This window comes from Sardina pilchardus, chromosome 14 (assembly GCF_963854185.1).
Source record: "Sardina pilchardus chromosome 14, fSarPil1.1, whole genome shotgun sequence".
NCBI classification, from domain to species: Eukaryota; Metazoa; Chordata; class Actinopteri; order Clupeiformes; family Clupeidae; genus Sardina; species Sardina pilchardus.
The window spans coordinates 22075683-22096846 of NC_085007.1; the positions used below are offsets into that span (position 1 = coordinate 22075683).

At 42.7% G+C, this 21164-nt stretch overlaps 2 protein-coding genes across 8 annotated transcripts in view; both read right to left on the reverse strand.

Annotated features, from left to right (window-relative positions):
• The window catches only part of ehmt1b (euchromatic histone-lysine N-methyltransferase 1b), a 36487-nt gene extending 28320 nt beyond the window's left edge, over positions 1-8167 (reverse strand). For 3 of the 7 annotated variants that reach the window (XM_062553445.1, XM_062553450.1, XM_062553444.1), the window contains exon 1: positions 6249-6416. In XM_062553445.1, the coding sequence (XP_062409429.1) occupies positions 6249-6272 (24 nt within the window). In that variant the 5' untranslated portion in view covers positions 6273-6416. Of the gene's footprint in view, positions 1-5615; positions 5695-6248; positions 6418-8104 lie in introns of those variants that run through there. The other 4 variants (XM_062553446.1, XM_062553453.1, XM_062553447.1 and 1 more) reach the window with 4 other exon arrangements.
• Positions 8168-11847: 3680 nt separating this feature from the next.
• The window catches only part of arrdc1b (arrestin domain containing 1b), a 50416-nt gene continuing 41099 nt past the window's right edge, over positions 11848-21164 (reverse strand). The window contains exons 4-8 of the mRNA XM_062553455.1: positions 20269-20423; positions 19261-19443; positions 18542-18718; positions 16366-16849; positions 11848-15475 (exon numbers count right to left, since the gene is read on the reverse strand). Of these exons, the coding sequence (XP_062409439.1) occupies positions 15417-15475; positions 16366-16849; positions 18542-18718; positions 19261-19443; positions 20269-20423 (1058 nt within the window). The 3' untranslated portion in view covers positions 11848-15416. The remainder of the gene's footprint in view (positions 15476-16365; positions 16850-18541; positions 18719-19260; positions 19444-20268; positions 20424-21164) is intronic.

A 21164-nucleotide genomic window follows, 5' to 3' on the forward strand; every position in this document is an offset into this window, starting at 1 on the left:
CACTAGCCTAGTTAGGTATTACTCAAACAAGACTCTATCCAAAATCCCAATCAATTACAGTGGTGACTTTAACCATACATGGCCTTTCATTTGTCTCCTTCATAAGCTACTGTACATTACTGCTACTGTGTTCCTTTTCTAATACTTCTGGTTATGTAGGCCACAGCTTTTGCCTTATCTAGTGTCATAAAGTCTCTTGAGTTGTTAACTCACAGCACCAAGTATACTTACTACTATAATTCATTTCAGAATATAGCTAGCTAATCACATTCCTATTAACACAATTCAAAATTGTTGTCATAAAACTAACTAAAAGTTACACAAGAAAAGGCTGATCCAATAGTTTGTATATGTCAAATGTAAAATTCCTATTCAAGAGTCCAATATCTGATATGACTGGCTATAAATATCTTAGGAGAAACACACGTCTAAGTGAAACTATGAGATGTCCATTCAAGTGCTCGAGTTAAGAGAGACCTTGGCTGCTTTCGGAACTGCACCATACTGTTAACCACCGAGCCCATTCTCATTTAGTCTACTGTTGACAAAAGCACCAACTAACATGGTGAGTCATCTAGTGGAGCATGCTCAGTAGAGCCCCCGTCAGCCATTTTGAATAACTACCATGCAGAGAAAAAAAAAGAAAAAAAACTCCACTGAGGGTGGGAACAAACCCGTCCAGGCTGACACATTTTCCCAATGGAGAGGGAGGAAAAATGATAACAAATAATTAAGCTTCAGGGTTTTTCTGCAGTGAATATGAGCCCAAATTAGGTTTTCTCAGTTGAGGTAGCTATGCAATTGTCTTTCTGCTTTGATGCAAGCAATGGTGACAAATTGTGGAGGATCTGAAAGGAGAGCAAAGAAATTGAGGGAGAGTGTGAAAAGAGAGAGAGTGAGAGGCAGAAAACACATGAAAAACCAGGCTCCGTCAGTCTACCATTCCCCACACCCACCCACGTAGAGCTGCGTGCCCATTCTCCAGGAGCCGCTAGATTCTGTTCAGAGCCTGCCACTCGCTCTCTCCACTGCACACCGGCAAGGAATCAAGGAAAATGCCGTCACACAGACACACACACACAGCAAGTGAAAACAGATGTCTCTGCAGTCTCAACTAAAGGGAGCCTTATGGTATGGTATGGTATGCAGTAAAGCTGTGGTTACAAAGCAATTCACCCTCAGACCTCAGAGGGAGATAACAGAGAGCATTAGAACGACTAGCCTTGCTCGGCTGTCAGAGGGTTCCTCAGAACGCTGGACAGTTATTAGTGAAGCCACCATTTCGTGCGTGCATAACCACAAGATACCACTGCTGCCATTTTTTGAAGATGTTAAAGATATGTCCAAAAGCTTTGCCTTTTTACAAATCAGAAGAGTATACGTCTACAAAAGTAAAGACATAGGTACTTCATGAACCTGAGAACACTGGACAGTAATCACCTTGTGTACACTTCAGCATCTATCCAAGGGTGAGAGAGAGGGGGGAGGACAGAAGAGTAAAACTGTCAGCATTAGAAGCTGCAGCCTAGCCTAGCCAATCCAACATTAGACCCTAGCCATCCAAGGGCACCTCTGACAATCCTCTCTGTCTGGCCGAGCTCCCCCCTCTCATGTGATGAAACCAAACACATGGCACTCTCCATACCTGTGCACTTGGTATGAATACCAATCCCTTAGGTGATAATAGCTATGCTACAAACAAAGTGTTTTGTCTTTCAGTCTCGAATTGTGAAATCCAACCATTTTTTACGTTTTGAGAGTATTACAGTCTCAATTTACACTGAGAAATTACCTTCTATTCCGAAGCAGCAAACTGACCAATACAAATATGAAAGGGTAAGAGAGTTCTTATTTCTGTAGACCTGCTGGTGAACACATGGCTTTATACTAATCAATGAAATCAATCAATCAATCAATCGATCAATCAATAAATCAATCAAAATGATCAAGAGGTTAGAGACAATAGTGATAAAACAAAGGAAACAAAACAAAATACAGCTCATGCACTAAAACAACAACCAGTTCTTCTGGTTCACTCCTTCACACTTCACAGGAATGAAAGAAAATCCAAAGACAATAATATGCCTTTTTCCAGGTTTAGCCTTCAAGCTATCTGGCCATACCTGGTTCAGACTGTGGGTCCTCACTGATGAGGGAGGAGGAAGAGGCAAAGGGGAACAGCATACAAACGTCTAGCTTCCCACATGTACCGTCCCTGCCATGGTCACATGACCAGATATCTGTGGAGAGCTCAAACCAGGCCCTCTCTGAGCATGCTCAGTTGGAAGCTCTCTGCTCCTCATGAAGGAAGGAAGGAAGGCAGAGGAGAAACATGAAGCCACCATTTCATACGCGCATAACCTCAAGATACCACTGCTGCCATTTTTTTTGAAGATGTTAAAGATATGTCCAAAAGCTTTGCCTTTTTTAAAAATTAGAAGAATATATGTGTACAAAAGTAAAGGCATATAGTAATTCATGAACCCTCTCACCAACACAGCTCAAGATATGCTCAAAGATAAAGGGTCCGTGAAAAAAAAAAAAAAACAAGCTTGGTTTGGCTAATTATTACACTGGACAAAGCTGCAGTTAAAAACTCAATAATGCCACTGAGCAGGATTTGGGGACAACATCAATGACCGCACAGCACTAAAGACCAATTGTGTTGAGGGCCTTTGTGGATTATGGGCGATAAATATCTGTTTACTTCACATTATTGCTCTGACTTTCACTATGCCATTTTAAATCTTACTTTTTATCGAATTTTATCTAATTTTCTATTTTCGAATTAGAACACTGACTCCACCAATTAGTAGCTCAGTCTAATTTCACGTTCGCCAAGTAGCCTACCTAACTACATTCATAACAGTAAAACAGATGGGACAGGTAGGAAAATGTGTAGCTAATATTATAAGTCTCACAGAAGACTGCAGAGTCTTGACCTGTCCCTTCATTAAAATATGTGGCTCAGTCACCATTACCCATTATGGTGTCCATCTTATAATTAAAATGAACAAAAACAAACAGTATCAAGTCTTCCTTCATAATGCTTAACCACATTTGTAAAGTTGTCATTACCAGCTGTCGCGGTTTCTTAGCCTTTAAGCATACATGGTGTTTCTTCAGAAGAAGGTACAGAAGTAGTGTTTATTTCTGTTCTTTTATAGGCATGTTTTGTAATGTTTCTTTAGTTTTAGTTTCATTATCTAAGCCTTACGTACACTCCCCTCTGCTCTCCCAACATCGTTTCATTTTGGACCAGTTTGATGGTCAGAGCTAATATAATTCATGTTAAGATGCCTTGGCCAATTATCTGTAAAACAAGGTAAAGGAAGACTTATGATGGACTTATGTAGAGGAAATGAACACAGATGCCGACTAAATGTTTTACTTTGGTGTTCCTTTTATAGCACATGGCCAGCTTGTGAGTGGTTTTATGGCTTGGCATGGCTGCTGCGCTGATGAGAACGAGGTCTCTTATTGTGAGACAAAGAGGAAGGAAGTAGATTCTACTGATGTGATTCAGACAAGGGGAATAAGGAAGTCTGGTTATTGATAAAACTTGGTTAAAGGTATAGCTCTTGACCATGAGAGATTGTTGAGGTGTGAGCTCCCTCCCTTCCAAAACAACAAGGTTTCCCCTTCACAGAGCCAGCACTGGGCAGGAACTTAGGGGGTTAGGGGGTTTGCATTACTTTTTTTGTGTACCCACACTGAATGGACGCCTATGAAGAATCTTATGAGAATTTTGCTGAATAGACTGAAAAGTGCAAACCTAGGCCTGATGGATTTCAATCAAGGGCTGTACCTTTAAGACAGATGGGTAAGCTGATACGCTAGTAACTGTCAGAATATCAAGTCCCCGGTCTCAGAAAGTCAGAAATATGACAGAACTTCAAGGATACAAGAGGCTTCACCTGAAATAAGATTTCCCATCAGGTTTGCAATACTGAAATGGTGGTACAGTACTTTGTAGTATTTTCAGAATAAAGGATGGATGTGCAGCCAATGAGCAGTTGCAGCATTTTCAATACGATGGGTATTCCTTCCTGACCAAGCATATAGACGAACAAAATATTCCATATTTCAATGCATAAAGACAGAGCATAATTGTTGAATAAGTTGGATTACGATTAACTGAAACTAAAATGAGGCTGGTGAAAGGAGGAAGGAAGAGGCCATTTTAGTTTTGATAATCATAATCAATGGTCCAAGATAGTCAAACATACTTCCTTAGGTTTATCTTTAGCACTGCAATGGTGAATAGTCTGTGAGCAGGCAAAGCCCAGAACACGAAAGGGAAGTCTCCTAATGATCTCACTAGTTCCAACAAGGTTTGTACTTAAGACACACTTCTCATTCACAACTCATTTAAACAGTCTATGTTAAAGCCTAGATTAAACCCAGAAGTCAAAAATCAAAGTAAAAAAGTTTAGGTTGTCAGGGCAACTTATCAGACATACATCAGAAAGGTGTTAAGATTCCTTGTGCTTTAGGTAGGGGATTTAGCACATGACCTATTTTGCGCTACAAAACATTACCCCAGACTCAACAACAATGCACAATTGGCTTGTGGTAGTCACCACAAAACAAACAAGTAATCTAAACAAATGTGATTTGGCATAAATAAACCCATTTCTACCAACCTCAGTAACATTACACCCTATGCAACTTGGGAGTTAATCCACTCGCTGTAGTGAATCGATTTATTATACAACCATTCAAAAAGTAGAATTGGTCAATTGGTCAAAATTCACATTAAAAGATGGATGGACACACACCAATGACTCAGGAAACTAGAAGCAAGACTGAAACCAAAATCAGCACAAGCTTGCCATTTCCTATATCAGGTATAATACTGGCTTCAAAGCTGTTACGGTTCCAACAGAAGCTTGTAGCAAATTGTCTCATCGTCAGCGTTTCTTAAACAAAAACATTGAGAGGGAAAACAAATCCTACTGTCTCACTGGGCAGTCTCACTGCATAATTGCATCAAATGTCTTGTATCACAGCACACAAGTTCAAAGATGGACCGTATCGTACTACATAACTCTAGGCTCGGCAATCAATCTAAGGCTATGAAAGAGAATTCTACATGGTTGATAAACAACAACTTAACCCCACAACAAAATAAATTGTCGAAACCAACATGTTGTCTTCAATAACAAATCTGTACTGCTATGTACAGTGCCACGCTATGAAACGTGCAGAGACCAAGCTTACATCATTACCTTCAAGACAATGTTGGCCTATGCCTTGGCAATGTATGCTTCAAGTTTCTAAGGGGCAACAGTTAGGCTACATTGGCAAGGCCATTTAAGACAGGACATAAATAACACCCAAAGTGGTCCAGACTCCAGAGACAAACCTTCTCTGGACCAACCAAGATACTATCAATGTTTAACAAGAGTCCTGAAGAGGCCTACTGGGCAGATGATTTGGTCTCAGTCAGATCACTGCGACCACTAAAATGGCCGAACATTTATCACAAAATCAATGCAATGTCCACATCTAAAGGCAGAAATCCAGTCAGAACAATAAACAGGATCACCCATCAAAAAGACACAATCATGGTTTTCATGACATCTCAGAGTTCATACCAGCATTTCTCATACCTTTGTGAGGAGAGGCCCCGCATATCTTGGCTAAGAGCATAAGCTGAAGCCACCAGTCGACGTCGTGTAGGCCATGAAGGCCTGTTTTTGCGTTATAAGGCTAGTGCCCCCTCTCTCCAGTAGGAGCAGCCTTGCGCAGTGCTGAGCATGCTCAGTGGACCTCAAGGTCTGAAACAGATCGTCTGCTGCAAAGGAGGAACAATCTCTCTTCATGCGCCATGGAGGAAACTCAACAAATCCTTATTTACCTGGACTGACACCATATACGGGCAGTTTATTTGCAACATACGTTGATCTGACTATTTTGAAGAGGTATTTTTGTCTCCACTTGTTTTGTAATGTCTTGTCAAAAATATTTTCTCCAAATCCTACAATGCAGTCTTGGTTCCAAAGCTTGAAGAAATGGGTTTACAATGAGGCTCCTCATTGGCCGATATCAGCAAAAGTATGGTGTCAAGTCAACCCACACAACTGCTCAAACTAGAAACCTTCACCTACACCAGCATTAAGCCTGAGAAACACACTGTCTACTTGACTTACTGCATGACAATTAACAAAACAAAAAAAAAAAACACTAAATAAGCAAGAGTTCTTCCACATTTGCATATTAAGGACCAAACGATTGAGACTTACTGAATGAGACCAGAGGGTACCCATTAAGCTTCAATTCAGCTGTACTGTGTAATACTCCACAGGTTGGTTTGGATGAGTTCAAGAGTTGAAATGGAAGCAATTTAACAAGGAAAGCCTAATCAAGTAGGCTACTGGTAGGCTAACTGTGAAGATAAACTATTCTTCGGCAAGTCAGAAGGCCTAATCCACGTACAAAACATCAAGATAATAAGCAGTAACGCTGGCTTATGTTGTACACCATACCCAGGCCTATACAAATATGAAAAGAGTGTCTCAACAGCAGTCGTGAGAATTAGAGAACTATACAACTGGTGTGAACAGATAATTCTAAAACACACTGTAGGGTCACTGAGGTCGACCACAGACAGCAAAACGCAGCGCTCAGAGGTACAAACCACGGAAACCATTTTCCTGTTGCACTAAGTAACTTTGGAGCGCCCTCTGGCGGAAGAAAACTGTCCAGAAAGAGCTCGTTTCCCTGATGCCTCTACTGGATAATTATCAATCAACGGGAACCAATTCTGTGACAACTATTCTTACGCACCTCAAGTAATGAGTCAAATACATAATTGTATTAGGTTAATTGATTATAATCATTGCATACTGTTAACTTTAATGACAACTGACTGCATTCCGAAACCAGTGCACCTGAAAGCATGTTAGGTATCCCTATCCTCCATCATCCAAACGAAATGATGGGTGAATATTCTAACCCATGATCACAGCAAGTTATCAAACTTAGCTGAGTGAAATGTTATTGTACATTTACAGCTACTGTTGTATTACATTGATTGAAGCCCCCTCGGCCGTTCAGGTCAATGCCATACACACACAGCTATGAGAATATAAATAAGTTGTTTCTGATTTGCAGGAGATTCGTTAGCTGCTATAACTCAACGCAATGAGACAGATGGGGAGTAGAGCGGATTTCAAGTGCAAGATGTCGAGCGAAACTTATGTCATGGATCATTATGTTTAAAGATTTCACAGCCGATGTCGCTCTCATCACATAGCGCATGCACCTGTCTGCAACAGCCCCGAATACATCTAAATAAAGTGATTATAACATTGCACTTATAAGGGGACATATAGATACGATGGTTGAGCTGACATGCACCTTTCGAATAAGGCATGTCAGCTAACTTAGCCATCACTATACCAGTCTACAAAGACTACGCAATGACGAGGGCAATATGTGGGCGACTGACAATTGACTAAAAATGACCATCACACCTCAGACTCGACACAAATTGTGTGTTAGCATATAACATTAAACAGGTAACACCAAACAATGTTAACATAAGTGATGATGGTTAGCAGCTAACAATTAGCTACCTAGCTTCCTGTGCTTAATTTCACGTTTTAAACATCATATAAACGTCCACCAACACTGCTTCAAAAAGCAGAGAATATGGGGATCTTAACAACTGCAAAATGTGTTTGATGCATGTTTAGACACTGTATTTATCCTCCTTAATGTGACAGCAAAACTGATTGTGTGAAGCCGGATAGTCTTCAAACCCGGGAATAAGGATAGTAAAGCTAGCCCAGTAAAGTACAATGAGCTCGTATGAGATATTCCGATGCCGGGGCCATGTGTCTTTCGATCGAGAGGCCGCCCCCATTATTGTCATCAACAACGATTCATGCTCAGTCAGTCGCCCGTTCTACACACAAAAGCCGAGAGTTTCTGGATAGAGAATATCAGGCGGGCAGTTTGAAAATTAATGAAGATACCATTGAGTAATTGCCATTAAACCTTTGCTCTCTGCCTCGGTTAGCACTATAGGGCATATGCAACATGTAACCCGAAAAAGGAATAGTGAGAACGCCACATCGCCGAGAAACAAACTTACAATGTATATTCGCGGCTCTCTTACCTCAGTTTCCACTGAAGCCATGGTTCCTCAGCCATCGACCGAATCCCCGCCCATTTTACTACGTCACTGACTTAATTTCCCATCCCATTCAAAGTCAGTTGTTCACTTTGGTTTGACCACAGCTAGGTAAACCCGCGGTAGATAAACCTAATTACTTCATTAAAAGTTTCGTTTGGCACATTTGTTGATATTATATACTGCTTTTAGGTTTTGCGTGTTGATCTAGCCCATCTAAACCTGAATAATGTTTCTATTCTATGAGCATTTCCATCTAAGGATCCCATATGTTTAGTGTGTGTTTGAGTTTTGAGTTTTGAGGTTTTTTTCATTAGTTTTTTTTATACTATTGGGCCTATAGACCTTTAGGACAGGGCATTCGGCGTTACAATAACATGTCATGCCACTGCAGATCATCACCCCTATCTCACAACGGAAAAGAAAGTGAGACCCAATTCCAAAATCTGGATTCTGATTTGTCTAAATGATCATGTAGGAGGACTGAGATATGTTGTCTCTCACATGGGTCATGTGATGTCTTTTGGGCCTCTCAATCATGCACTATATTGCCAAAAGTATTGGGTCACCTCACCTGCCTTGAACCCCACATGAACTTCAGTCACATCCTATTTTTAATCCATAGGCCTTGACATTGGTCTGCGCTTTGCAGCTAACAACTTCAACTCTTCTAGGAAGGCTTTCCTCAAGGTTCAGAGGTGTGTTTAAGGGCATTTTTGACCATTCTTTCAGAAGCGCATTTGTGAAGTCACAGACTGATGTTGGACGAGGAGACTGGCTCTCAGTCTCTGCTTTAATTCATCTCAAAGGTGTTCTATTGGGTTGAGGTCAGGACTCTGAGCAGGCCAGTCAAGTTCATCCACACCAAACTGTGTCATCTATGTCTGTGTGGACCTTGCTTGGTGCACTGGTACACAGTCATGTTTGAACAGGAAGTGGCCATTCCCAAACTGTTCTACAAAGTTGGGAGCATGGAATTGTCCAAAATCTCTTGGTTAATGCTGAAGCATTCAGAGTTCCTTTCGTTAGAACTAAGAGGCCAAGCCCAGCTCGGGGAAGGCCCCTTCCTTCAACATGACTGTCTGCCAGTGCACAAAGCAAGGTCCATAAAGACCTTGGCCTGCACAAAGTCCTGACCTCAACCCAACAGAACACCTTTGAGATGAATTAGAGTGCAGACTGAGAGGCAGTCTCCTCGTCCATCACCAGTGTGTTACCTCAGAAATGCGCTTCTGGAAGAATGCCCAAAAATTCCCTTAAACACACTGCTAAACCTTGTGGAAAGCCTTCCCAGAAGAGTTGAAGTTGTTATAGCTGCAAAGGTTGATCAATGTCATATTAAACCCCATGGATTAAGAATAGGGTGTGACTGAAGTTCATAGAGGTCATGGCAGGTGACCCAATACTTTTGGCAATATAGTGTATACCATGGGCTCATCCTTGACACAGGCCTATATCATACGTTTTGTGTGAGGTTGGGACCTATGTCATAGTCATGCCCTATTTGTTTTTTTTGCCTCTGCCCTTCAAGAAGTCTGAGCATGCCATTATTTACACATGTCTTTTCTCTGCCCTTGAGGTCCACCATAGTGACCAGTTCAGTTTCAGAGGAAATCTTGTTAAGTGACATCATGTGACAGAGTCTATAGCAGTAAGTCTATAGCAGTAAGATAGACCATAGTACTCTAAACCTGGGCCGATCATTTTTGTGTAACCTTGTTGCAGTTATGCAATAGTGTTCCGTACAATTATGCAATAGACATAGCCTGGATATAAAATTCAAATCTCCAATAAGGTTCCATCAAGATTTCTTGTGCTTAAGTGACTTCAGTGCAGCTCTGATCTACGGGCTATGCCTAACAAATCTGCACAGATTATGGAAAGTCGTATCATGTTGACAAAAATGTAAAAACAAGAGAAGCATGTACTGTAACTACAAAATCCTTACAGGATTATCTATTAATTAACTCTGAACATCTCATCTGAATTTGTTGGTGAATTGATAAGCACAATCCAGTAATAACCGTTTTAATTTTTTTTCCTATTGTTACACTAAATCAAACTTAGATGTATGTTTCCTGTGGCAGTTTATAACATTTGCTGAGAAAGAATAATTTTTGTAGAAAAGTTTTCTCCATGTAAAAGTAGCATCAGCTTCATCAGATATCCACAATTAATTCAAGTAATCTATCCAAATAGTCCTTGGAATTCAACAGGACAATAATTCTGCCTGTTCCGTGGTGACACATTTGTACAGTGCACACCCAGGACGTTAGCCTGCTCTTGACTCTTGAGGCTATAATTAGGCTACTCATATGCTATATTTGCCAAAGAAGGCATGTCTCACAAACTGTTTATTCTGTTTAATTGTTCAGTGTCCAGACATTGTACATTTCAAGAAGTGTTGAGAATACTGTACATTATCTGTGATTTATAAAAGAGGCAAACCTTTGCATTAACCCCACATTTGATTATTTGAACCAAATACATCAGGAATAGATAGTGGGGGGACTTAAGTATTTGACCCCATGCTAAAGTTGACTAAAAAGAGGAATATAAAATTAAATGATCTTTTATCTAAAATATTGTTGAATTAAGGCATGATATAAACTACAATTAAGGCATGATATAAACTGATATAAAAATGATATAAGCTGGCCTTAATAAAACATTAAACAATTCTCCTACTCCTATATGGGAATTTAACATACAGTAGGGGTCAAATACTTATGCCCCCTGTATTTAAGGAAGAACATTTATTTATTTACAACATTCTTCAGTCACAAAGAAAATCGGTGTCCCTAAAGATTGGATTTTTACTAATTTTGTGAATATGGTGTTAAGATCAATTGTCAAAAGACGATTTTATATTCCTCTTTTTAGTCAACTTTAGCATGGGGTCAAATACTTAGTCCCCTCACTGTATGCGTGGGTGTGGGTGCTGATGCATTACTAACAGCAAGTCGGTGCTGATACTAGTGATTCAAAATCTAAACAAGACATATCTACCCTCAGCATAAACTTGCAGTGCTACCCTTGTCAAACAAATGTAAATTGTTGGGGCCCACTGCAATGTTGCTGTCGAACTACAGCACATGGTCATTTCTCCTCTTTATGCCAGGAAAAAGGACTGTCCCCGAAGGGAATATTGCAATTCATTTCACGTTCATTCTAGGCTGAATATGGCAAGGTGCAAGAATTTGAAGGTCAGTCTATCCTCAAAGCCAACCATTACAACAGAAAGGATATTGTTGAATTAACAATTTCTTCCATGTCTTCCTATATGACCTTATACAGTTTGTAGGACATAACTGTGAATGAACAGTAACACTATTTTATATGACTTCGCATTATTACATTTAACAGGCCTACTATTTGGTTTCTTAACACCAATATCACTGTTTCAGTTTTGAATTTAAATAGGCTACATCAGAAATCTTTGCCTACATCAGCCTATCAATTATTTTCAACATTGTTGCATAGAGGGGAGATCTCACTGGATATTAGGGAGCTGTTTTGCTTGGCAGTCAATTGTGTATGCTGCTTGTATGCATCTTAGAATGCAATTGATAGATGAGAGCAGTTGACTCTCAGCTAGTAGGGGAATGACTTACAAAGGAGCTGAGCAGATCTTTGTGCACAGATAGACTTCTGAAACCTGGTCGAAGAGGGTGGATTTTAAACCTCAGTGAAATCAGACAAAGTATGTGTAATCAATGCAAATTTATTGTCATACTGTACAATATTGATTCAAAATCATCATTCTTAGTTTGAATGTTACACAGATCCACCGTGGTGAACATTGCAGTATTCCAATATTGGCCAGTGAATTGAAAAAAGCCTAACAAAACAAAAACGGATTTCTTTCCAAAGGTTTTTACACATAGCAATATGTGCCATATAGAAAAGGTCATTCCAACAGACCACCAGGAGTTGCATACAATAACCAACAAAGGAAACTTAAAAAGCTTTGGTGTAGCAAATAACAGGACAGCAACAGAACAGAAACAGCCGACATAACTCAACCCATACAGTCTTCAGGGTGTCTCACGTGACACAAAATTGCACAAAGTCTTCCCCCAGCATTTATTTCCCCTCCAAAAAGAAAAGATGAAAGGAAACAGTTTTGGGGATAGACAAGAGAAGAAGGATGGTTCACCAGTAGCAGAAGTATAAAATGACTTTCCTCATCAATCCTCTCTGACCCTTTCACCCATGGTGACATTAGCATTCTGAAGGCACGCTTAAGGGTAGTCCTCAGGAAACAGGTAACAAACAAGGTGATAGTAGTGAGTGATGGTGGTGGTGGGGGGGTATGGAAAGCTACACTCCAATACCCATCTTTTTCCTCTCTCCGTACTCTCCCTTTCAAACTGATGCAGCACCTCCATTTACCAGTTCTGGAGAAAGTGATTATGTAGAGTGCTGTGAAGGTTGGAGGAATTTCATTGCCGTCAAGGCAGGGCATGGGTGGTAAAATGCTATCTACTGGAGTAGAGAGACACCGGATGCTCATGGAGCAGTCTGCTGGAACCGTGCTGATTTGGATGTTTGGATGCCATGCTACGTGAGTTTGAGTGAAAGGTTATGGCGTGTCGACCACAGCACAGCACATTTCATCAGACTCAATATTGCATTCACGGTAGATGGAGACCTTAGCACACTTTCAAAAATTCTGAACACAATCAATTTAGAGCTTTGCCGTTTTCCCTCTGCTCTCTCTTTCTCTTTCTCTCTCTCTTGCTCTCTCTCTCTCAAGATAAAAAGAAGGCCCCGGCAGTGGCGCAACTGGCTGGGGCACCTGCACCGTACGCTGGCGACCCGGGTTCGATTCCCGCCCCGTGGTCCTTTCCAGATCCCACCCCGACTCTCTCCCACTCACTTCCTGTCATTCTCTCTACTGTCCTGTCCAAATAAAGGCATAAAAAGCCCAAAAAATAATCTTTAAAAAAAAAGATAAAAAGAAAAGGCCTATGTAAAGGTGCTACTTTTGTGCTTGAGCAGTGTGCACGTCATGTAACATATACCAGCAGGATAAGTGTGTGAGTTGACCCTTAAGATTGCAAAAGAGTACAGATATTGAAAGTACCACAGTCAAACATGATTCACAGCAACAAAGTGGTATGAGGCTTCACATACACCTCTCCACCATTCAACAATAGAACCAAAGAATAATAAAACCAGACATGAAATACATAAAAACAACGGTGGTACTGACGCTGCATGTATGAGCCCAAACTGTTAACTTATTTGGGGCGTGTGACAGAAATGATGTTGATCCTGTTTCTACGGTGAAGATCTTTTCACCACAAAGCCTTTGTCTTTGTCAGAGACAGGAGCTACAGTAGGTGCAGGAAGAGTGGTCACACCTGCCTGGTGAAGAGCTGGAAGTCAAACAAGTATTTGACGAAGCAAATAGTGCTGATTTGGGGAGAAATCATCAAGTATCACAATACTTCTTTCTTTTCCTTTCCTTCAACAACATCAGCTAATATTTAGAAATCAGACATAAGGTTCTAAACTAAATCTATTTTGTGAAGTGGAACTGTCATTGAGACAACACCATTGCCTGTAACAATGTGGAGCAACATTTAATCACATCACCTTGACTTTAATCACATCACCTTTACTTTAATCACATTGCCTTTATCCTTTAAGGATCAGGGGAATTTTGGATGCAAGGACAATACCTTTCTGCACTGAGTACACATATGAAAGGGCTGCTCTGGTGACTCTCATGAAATGCTTTAAACAGGGCTGCGTTTTCTGAACAGTGCTGATCTGTTGAAATATCCTAAAACGTTCAGGGTAGCAGCATTTATAATAAATTGGCATTTACTGTAAGTCAACATTTTCTAGTGAAAACAAGTCTGAAATCGTTCTGGGGTCACGAGGACTGTTTAATAATCCACAGGATTGACAGCATGCTCTTTGTGCAATGAAATGCATCCTGTATTTAAACAAAACGTTACCTATGAGGTGTAGCTATTAAATAATGAGACAAATGCTGAATTTCAATTGTAATATAATTGTAATTAAAAGAAAATGTGTCACTCATATATAGAATCTGCTCAGATAGTCTCGTTATTTAATCACAACAATACATGTGCCTTTTGTCTTGCTGGTATTCTGTCAGTTGGTCATCCAAAAAATTATACAATAAATTGTACACCAGTAAACACAGTTTGTTGTTAGCTCTCAATATCACAGTTTCAACCAAAGCCATTGTGTAAGTGTACTGAGACAGTCAGTAATATCCTCGGAGGACTGACTCTTATATCATATGATATGACCCTGTCATTGTATCATGTAATCTAAAGCACCAGAAAGCCTCTGCAATAACCCCTTAGATCAAATTGCCGTTAAATCACAGGGAACTAATGCCAGTTTGTATCTCCATCTGGAGTTTGATGCATTCCAGTGATACTTCATACTGTGTGTGTGTGTGTGTGTGTGTGTGTGTGTGTGTGTGTGTGTGTGTGTGTGTGTGAGTCTCTCTAGACTATTAATCCTGTTGCAGGCTGATTCAGAGCTGAGTCATTCAAAAAGACACTAGCGTACATTGTAAGGTCTATTGGACTTGAAACTGTATGGCCTTGGTGTCTGCTACAGCTTCCTGCGTACATTAAAATGTCTCACATTTGTACTAAGTATTTAGAGATATTTCTGTGAAGGCCAGCCTTGGTAGGAATCAAAGTAAATGAATATGTATAAATGTACTATACGTTACAATATGATGTTTTCTTTTGAATCATTTCTACGCATCACAGATGCTAGTATTGTACTTTCTTCAAACACAAAACTTTAATTACAGCCCCTCACACCCCACCCCACCCCTCATTATCCACTCACAATAATGATCTCCAGTGTTGCTGCATACATACATATTAAGTGGTTTTTAAGAAGTGCCTCTTGTTTAGCGCAATGATGAAATATTTTCGGTGTCTTTTCCTCTCCTTGTTTTTGCCTTTGAGTTCTTTCTTCCTCTGTGTAGAACACACAGTAGCAAAATAGGAGCGTTCAAATGAGAGAAGGTGAAATGAAGTCTTGGATCCCTTTTTAAGTATTTTGGGGAAAAAATGTAACGCAACTTCACTGGAGATACGGTGACGATCCAAAGGCAGGTTTGGGGGCCTATTGCAATGCCCGATACATCCAGCAGGGGGCCACAAGGGCCTGTGGAATAGCAATGGATAGAGCGTATCTATGGCTCTGGCGACAGATGATGACCCCGTGTATCCATGCTTGTATTTTTTTCCATATGTCCTTTGGTCTACCTGTTGAAACTGGAGTTGTTGCTGCTGCAGCTCTCCTCATAGGTGGGAGGGGGTTCTGAAACAGAGAGTTATGAAAGTTGTGAAACCAGGAGAACAAAGGATGACCAACACGACAATGAATCTCTGCAGAAGATTAATTTCTGTGGGACTTCATCAATTTCACTCAATCTCTTTGGTGAACAGACCAAGTATTTAATCTAGTTTCAACCAAAAAAAAAATGTCTCTCTTAAAACCTAATATAGTAAATTAATTTTCCCTTGGGGATCAATAAAGTATCTATCTATCTATCTATATCTAAAGTCTAAATTTGAAAGGCTCCCTTTTACAGTGTCACCTTTGCAAATGAGTCCTATGTTTTGTCCTTTTCCTTTAGCTTTCTTTCTACATTTAGTCACTTGAGATTCCACATTAAACCTTAAAAGCCAAGTCAAGACAAGGTAAGTTTATTTATATACTGCAGCACATTTCATACACAGGGGTAATTCAATGTATCCTGTCTCCGCCTGTCTACGCACTTCTTAAATTTCTTTTCCCTACAGTACTCCATCTGGAATAGCTCGATCCGCCCTCGTTTACTCCGGATTCAGGACGCCCGACTAACCAGCGAACAGAGGGCGACTGGGCGTTCCAGAAAGTGATACATTGAAGTTGCAAGCCTATCGATATCGCTGTGTCCCCCGTGGTTGACATACGTCATTATCAAACGTTGGTGATTGAACTCCAATGATTTCAAACTTCAGACAAGCATCTACCAATCAAGAAATAAACATTTGCCATTGGATCAAGGCCAGACTCTCTACAAAGTCAGATGGTATTCAGGCTAAATTCAATGTGCTTTACATAAAGAGTAGTTACAGTAAAAGCTCCTGGAGGTTAACTGGAAACCTACAGGGATTGCACTGATTGAATGACACTGAAGCATTAGAGAGAGTCGGGACACTCACCCGGAGGGTAGTCCCAGCGGCTGTACTCGGGCGGCAGGATCAGGGAGCACGACGTGGGCACGGGCGTGGCGTTCCCCTCGGTGAAGAACGGTATGGTGGCCCCGGTGGACACGCAGAACAGCGGAGCGGAGCCGTCCGAGGACGCCGCGGCGGCGCTCCGCTGACCCTGCGGGGTGGACAGGCCCGGGGCGTAGCCGAAGGCGCCGGGGGACACGGTGGCGGCCTGGCCGCTGGGGTCCTGCTGGGAGTGGCTCTTGGTGGGGATCTCCTCGCTGGCCAGGCCCCCGGCGCCCAGCTCGCTGTCTGGGTCCTCCTCGGCTGGCGGGGCGCTGGGGACGACACCCCCTCCGTGGGAGGGGCTGGACACGGCCCCCAGAGGGGTGCCCGGGTGGGGGGGCATCGGCCTGGAGGGTGTCAGGTTGACCGCGATGTTGCCGATGAAAATGGGTAGAGTGACCACAACTTCAGGAGACTTCAGAGACACCTACAGAAGTCCACGAGAGCAGAAAAAAAGAGAAACAGAAAAATCACATGAGAACTAAAGAATCAGGAAGAGAGAAATATAGAGCCAATGAGGAACTAAACTATTAGCTTGCTGCACCAATCAGAAGACGATCACACGCCCTGCCCAATTAGACACTCGATCAAGAAGGATCCTCGCTCATTAAAAATGATGTTCGGTGTTCGTTTGGCTCGAGCAGCGCTCAGAGCGCTCTTACATAAATCCTACAGTGTCCTGTCAGGCCGTCCCCTCTTCGCCTCTCTCTGGGTGTAATTACACGACTCGTCCGCCCCTCATTAGAAACCAACCTCGCCCGCCCGCACCCAAGACAGAAAAGCCTCTGGCCTCCTCACAGAGTGTTTTGCTTCTCCGCACAGAACACAACATGTCACTTTCCTCCACCACAGCAGCGAAGCTGACACTTATTAACATCGCACTGCAAACGCAAACTGCTGCATCATCATCATCATCATCATCATCATCATCATCATCACTGACAAACCTCTGTTTGATCTCCCCTACTCACCCAGAGAGGCTACACCTACCCGAAAATCAACATCAATCACGTCCATTCAACACATATTGTTTTTAAGGCTCATGCCATAGACCTGTTCATTTTTGTTCATCGTGTTTGTCCTGCGTCTCTTAATTTCCTGTTGAGCCGTGGCTGTTTATCTAGGAGAGACAGCCCTAGCTGGCATGGTGCTGATGGCGTGACAAGCAGGAGAAGGCTCAGAGGTGCCGCCTGATGAAATGGGCATGTTTAGGCTTCGGTGACGGCCGCATCTGCGTCACCGCTCACGCGCCACCGAGCAAAACCTCAAACACACACACACACACACACACACACACACACACACACACACACACACACACACACACACACACACACACACACACACACACACGCTGCACGGGCAACTCCAGAGGCACACACTGCGCTTTCAAGTCAGCTCATTCTGCTGTTTGATGAAGTGTTTGAAGAGAGTTGGCCCGTTGAATAACAGGCACAGAAAACAATCTAGCGGCGCAGAGCAGTTAATTGAATATGGGTGGTCGGATATAGAGCTCAGGGCTGGTGGGGAAGAGAGTGTAGCCACTACAGTAACATCATTACATACTGTAAATTTCCCCATCTGGCAGGTGCATAGGCTCCAGTACACCTTGCAACCCCACCACCTACAGTACCATGGCTATGAGGCCTAGGCCCTGTCCATGCTATGCCGTGTGTGTAAATATGCATATGCATAACTGTTCTCCGTTTAGCCCTTCAGTCCGTTCAGATACGATTACGTGCAGTTGGCATGATACTGATCAAATTGAGCGTTCCAGACACCACCAACAACAAACACTTATATTGTGTTTTTGTGTTGTAGTGTGGACGCAAAACCTTTGAAAAACAATCAAACGATAATGTGAATGGAGATCGTTTTCACCTCAAATATCTGCATTCATATTTACCCGGCTACATGTGGACAAGGCCCTGTTTAGAGGATAGCCATATCTGTCAGCACAGGATTCAAAACAGTGTAACACAAATAAGCTACATGTTCTTCACTAGGCAGCACCCTACACCTGGCTGTCCTTTCAATAGAGTGCAAGACACTTTGCAGCAATATAACCAGGGGGCTCTAATAGGCTTTGCTTAATGGTGTGTGGTAGCTTGTTCCCGACCTGGATGAAGTAATCGATATCGATGAGACTGCAGCCGGTGAGCGCCGACTGAGGGAGGGGAGGGACGATGATCTGCTCCCGCCACTCGGCGTGCTTGCCGGCCTTCACCCCCGCGCCCTCCACCTCGGCGATGGTGCGCAGGTCCATCAGCGAACGCTTGCCCTTGTAGGTCACTTTCTGCTTGTGCAACACAGGACACACCACGGAGAGAGGGCCAACAAAGGAAAGGATTAACAACATGTACACGCACGCACGCACGCACGCACGCACGCACGCACGCACACACACACACAAACGCACACAATCTCTTTTTCTATCTCGCTACAGATCCACGGAAATTCAAAAGTGCTTAAAAATAACACACCCTGGCATTCCTGTCACTTGGCGCCCCCTGGCAATAGCGGCGCCCCCGTTGTGACATCTCTCAGGAGAGCCCTGACATCTACATTTTCCGCCCCTCAGGGAGCGCTGCTCGTCTCAAAAGAGAAAACCCAAAGCACCAGATATAGCCCTGCTTTTGCACTGCTTGATGTAGAGTTTATGTATGATTCTGATTAATGATGCCAGTATTATAATTGAGTATTTGTTTACTCAATTCACATTTTTGCAGGGCATACTTTTAGATGGTTGGCAGCCATTAACAATGAGTTGCCAGCTATACTGTTTGTTCGGCGGTCAAAATGGCGCTCCCTCCTGTGCCTGACTGTAGGCTACAGTACCTGCACAAGGCTGGCCAGCACGTAGCCCGTGTCCTTGCCGGACTTGTTGTGGATCTCGGTGGCCAGCTGGATGACCTGGCCAGGTGTGTAGCCCCGCAGGTCGCTCCGCGCCTTCAGCATCACCGTGCCTGTCTTCACCAGCAGGTAGTTGAACTTCTTCGTCATCACCGCACAGCTGGGTTGCTGCAGAGAGTCAGGAAAAACACCATTAGGATGCAAGTGCTGGTCTGTGAGGGTGTAGTGTGTGTGTGTGTGTGTGTGTGTCGGAGAGGTGCAGATTGGAGACTGTTTTTTTTTTTCAACGTGATTGGGTCGCTTTGTCTGCCAAAAAAGCTGATGGGCTCTAAGCAGAGGCTGGCAAAAAGCGGAACCCTTGATTACATTTTGGCTTGGCTGCGTGGCTATCTGCTGTGCTGGACCTGGTTTAATAACATTAGAAAAAGCTTCCACGGGTGGCTGTGTAGGGAGAGGTAAGCTACTCTCCACTCAGGAGTTCACCGCCATCTTGTTTTAGCAGCCAGACAGCACTGAGCTGTTGAGACACAATAAGGGGAGTCAGCACTGGAGTTCAAAAGGAACAAGTCAAAACCACAGCCTTCTTCGTGGCTCTTCAGAAGCTTCAGGGGATTACATTTACACCTACACTTACTCTTTCATCTCAAACAGCTTTCTGTTCAAACCATGAGTACATTCTATCTGCTTGTTACATGATCCCTTTATTAGTGTTACAGCTTCCCATATCGTATGGGCCATTCTCATTCGTCTTTTAACTATCCTCCCTTCCTTCCTTGGTCTTTGTTCCTCCTGATCTAGATCAAGAATGATTGGGCGGCAACAATGGGAAAGTCTATCCAGTGTTCTTTATAGATCAGTGGGGACGAGCCTAGAGGACTAAGCATTGAGGATCGAGGATAGAGGTTGAGAAGGAACCTATGAGTATGGCTACCATTGCCCTTGGGGTCTGGATATGGTGATCTGGCTCTTCTGTGGGCACTCTGGGCCTCTCACCTCGATATCTGGCACTTCGTTGAGGTTGAGGAGGTTGAGCAGGTAAAAGGGTCTCTGGGCCTTGTAGTCCTTTGAGAAGCGCGGCGTGTCAATCACCGCCCGTACTCTGTAGGAGATCTTCCCGAAGGGTCCCTCAAAGGAGGTAGGGACGGCCGCTGTAATCCACACAGAGACACATTAAATCAGCCCAGGGCAAGCACAAGGACAGGTCAAGCAAGGGTGAGTCATGATGAAACGTATGGCAGCACATCCTGAATAAGATATCAAACGTCAGTCTGAGATTTATGGTATGGAAACATGGAATTGCACCTCAAGGTTTATTACATGCTACAAGAGAGGCTTGGTCATACATTAAATGTTAATCATCATCCAATATATCATTGGAGGATTCCATACAATGATGTGTGTGTGTGTATAGGTATGTACTTCTTTGCCTTAAAAGAGGTAATGACAAGTTGTGGTGTGTGTGTGTGTGTGTGTGTGTGTGTGAGAGAGAGAGAGAGAGGGGGTATTTAGAAAGAGAGGGAGGGTCAAAAAGAGGCAGACTCAGAGAGAGTGAGAGAGGAGAGGGAGGCTTCTGCTTGTTAAGCTGTATTGGTGGAGGAGGAGTGGGAGGTGAATCAGCTGCCTCCCATAAGTTAGCAGTTCAACAGGGGAGATGGGTACTGCACACTAAGCAAGAATGGGCACGTTCTAGTTTTGGAGGCACAGGTATTACACACCACCATTATAACCACAGGAAATGAGAGCAAATGTTCAGATATTTATAGTGCCAATCATCACATATTTAGTTATAATTCGCTTGAACCTTCAGTGCACTACTGAGCATTCATCTCAGCTGTGGTTTATGTGCATAATAGGAAAACTGAAGCCTGTGTGAGATGAAACGACTGCAT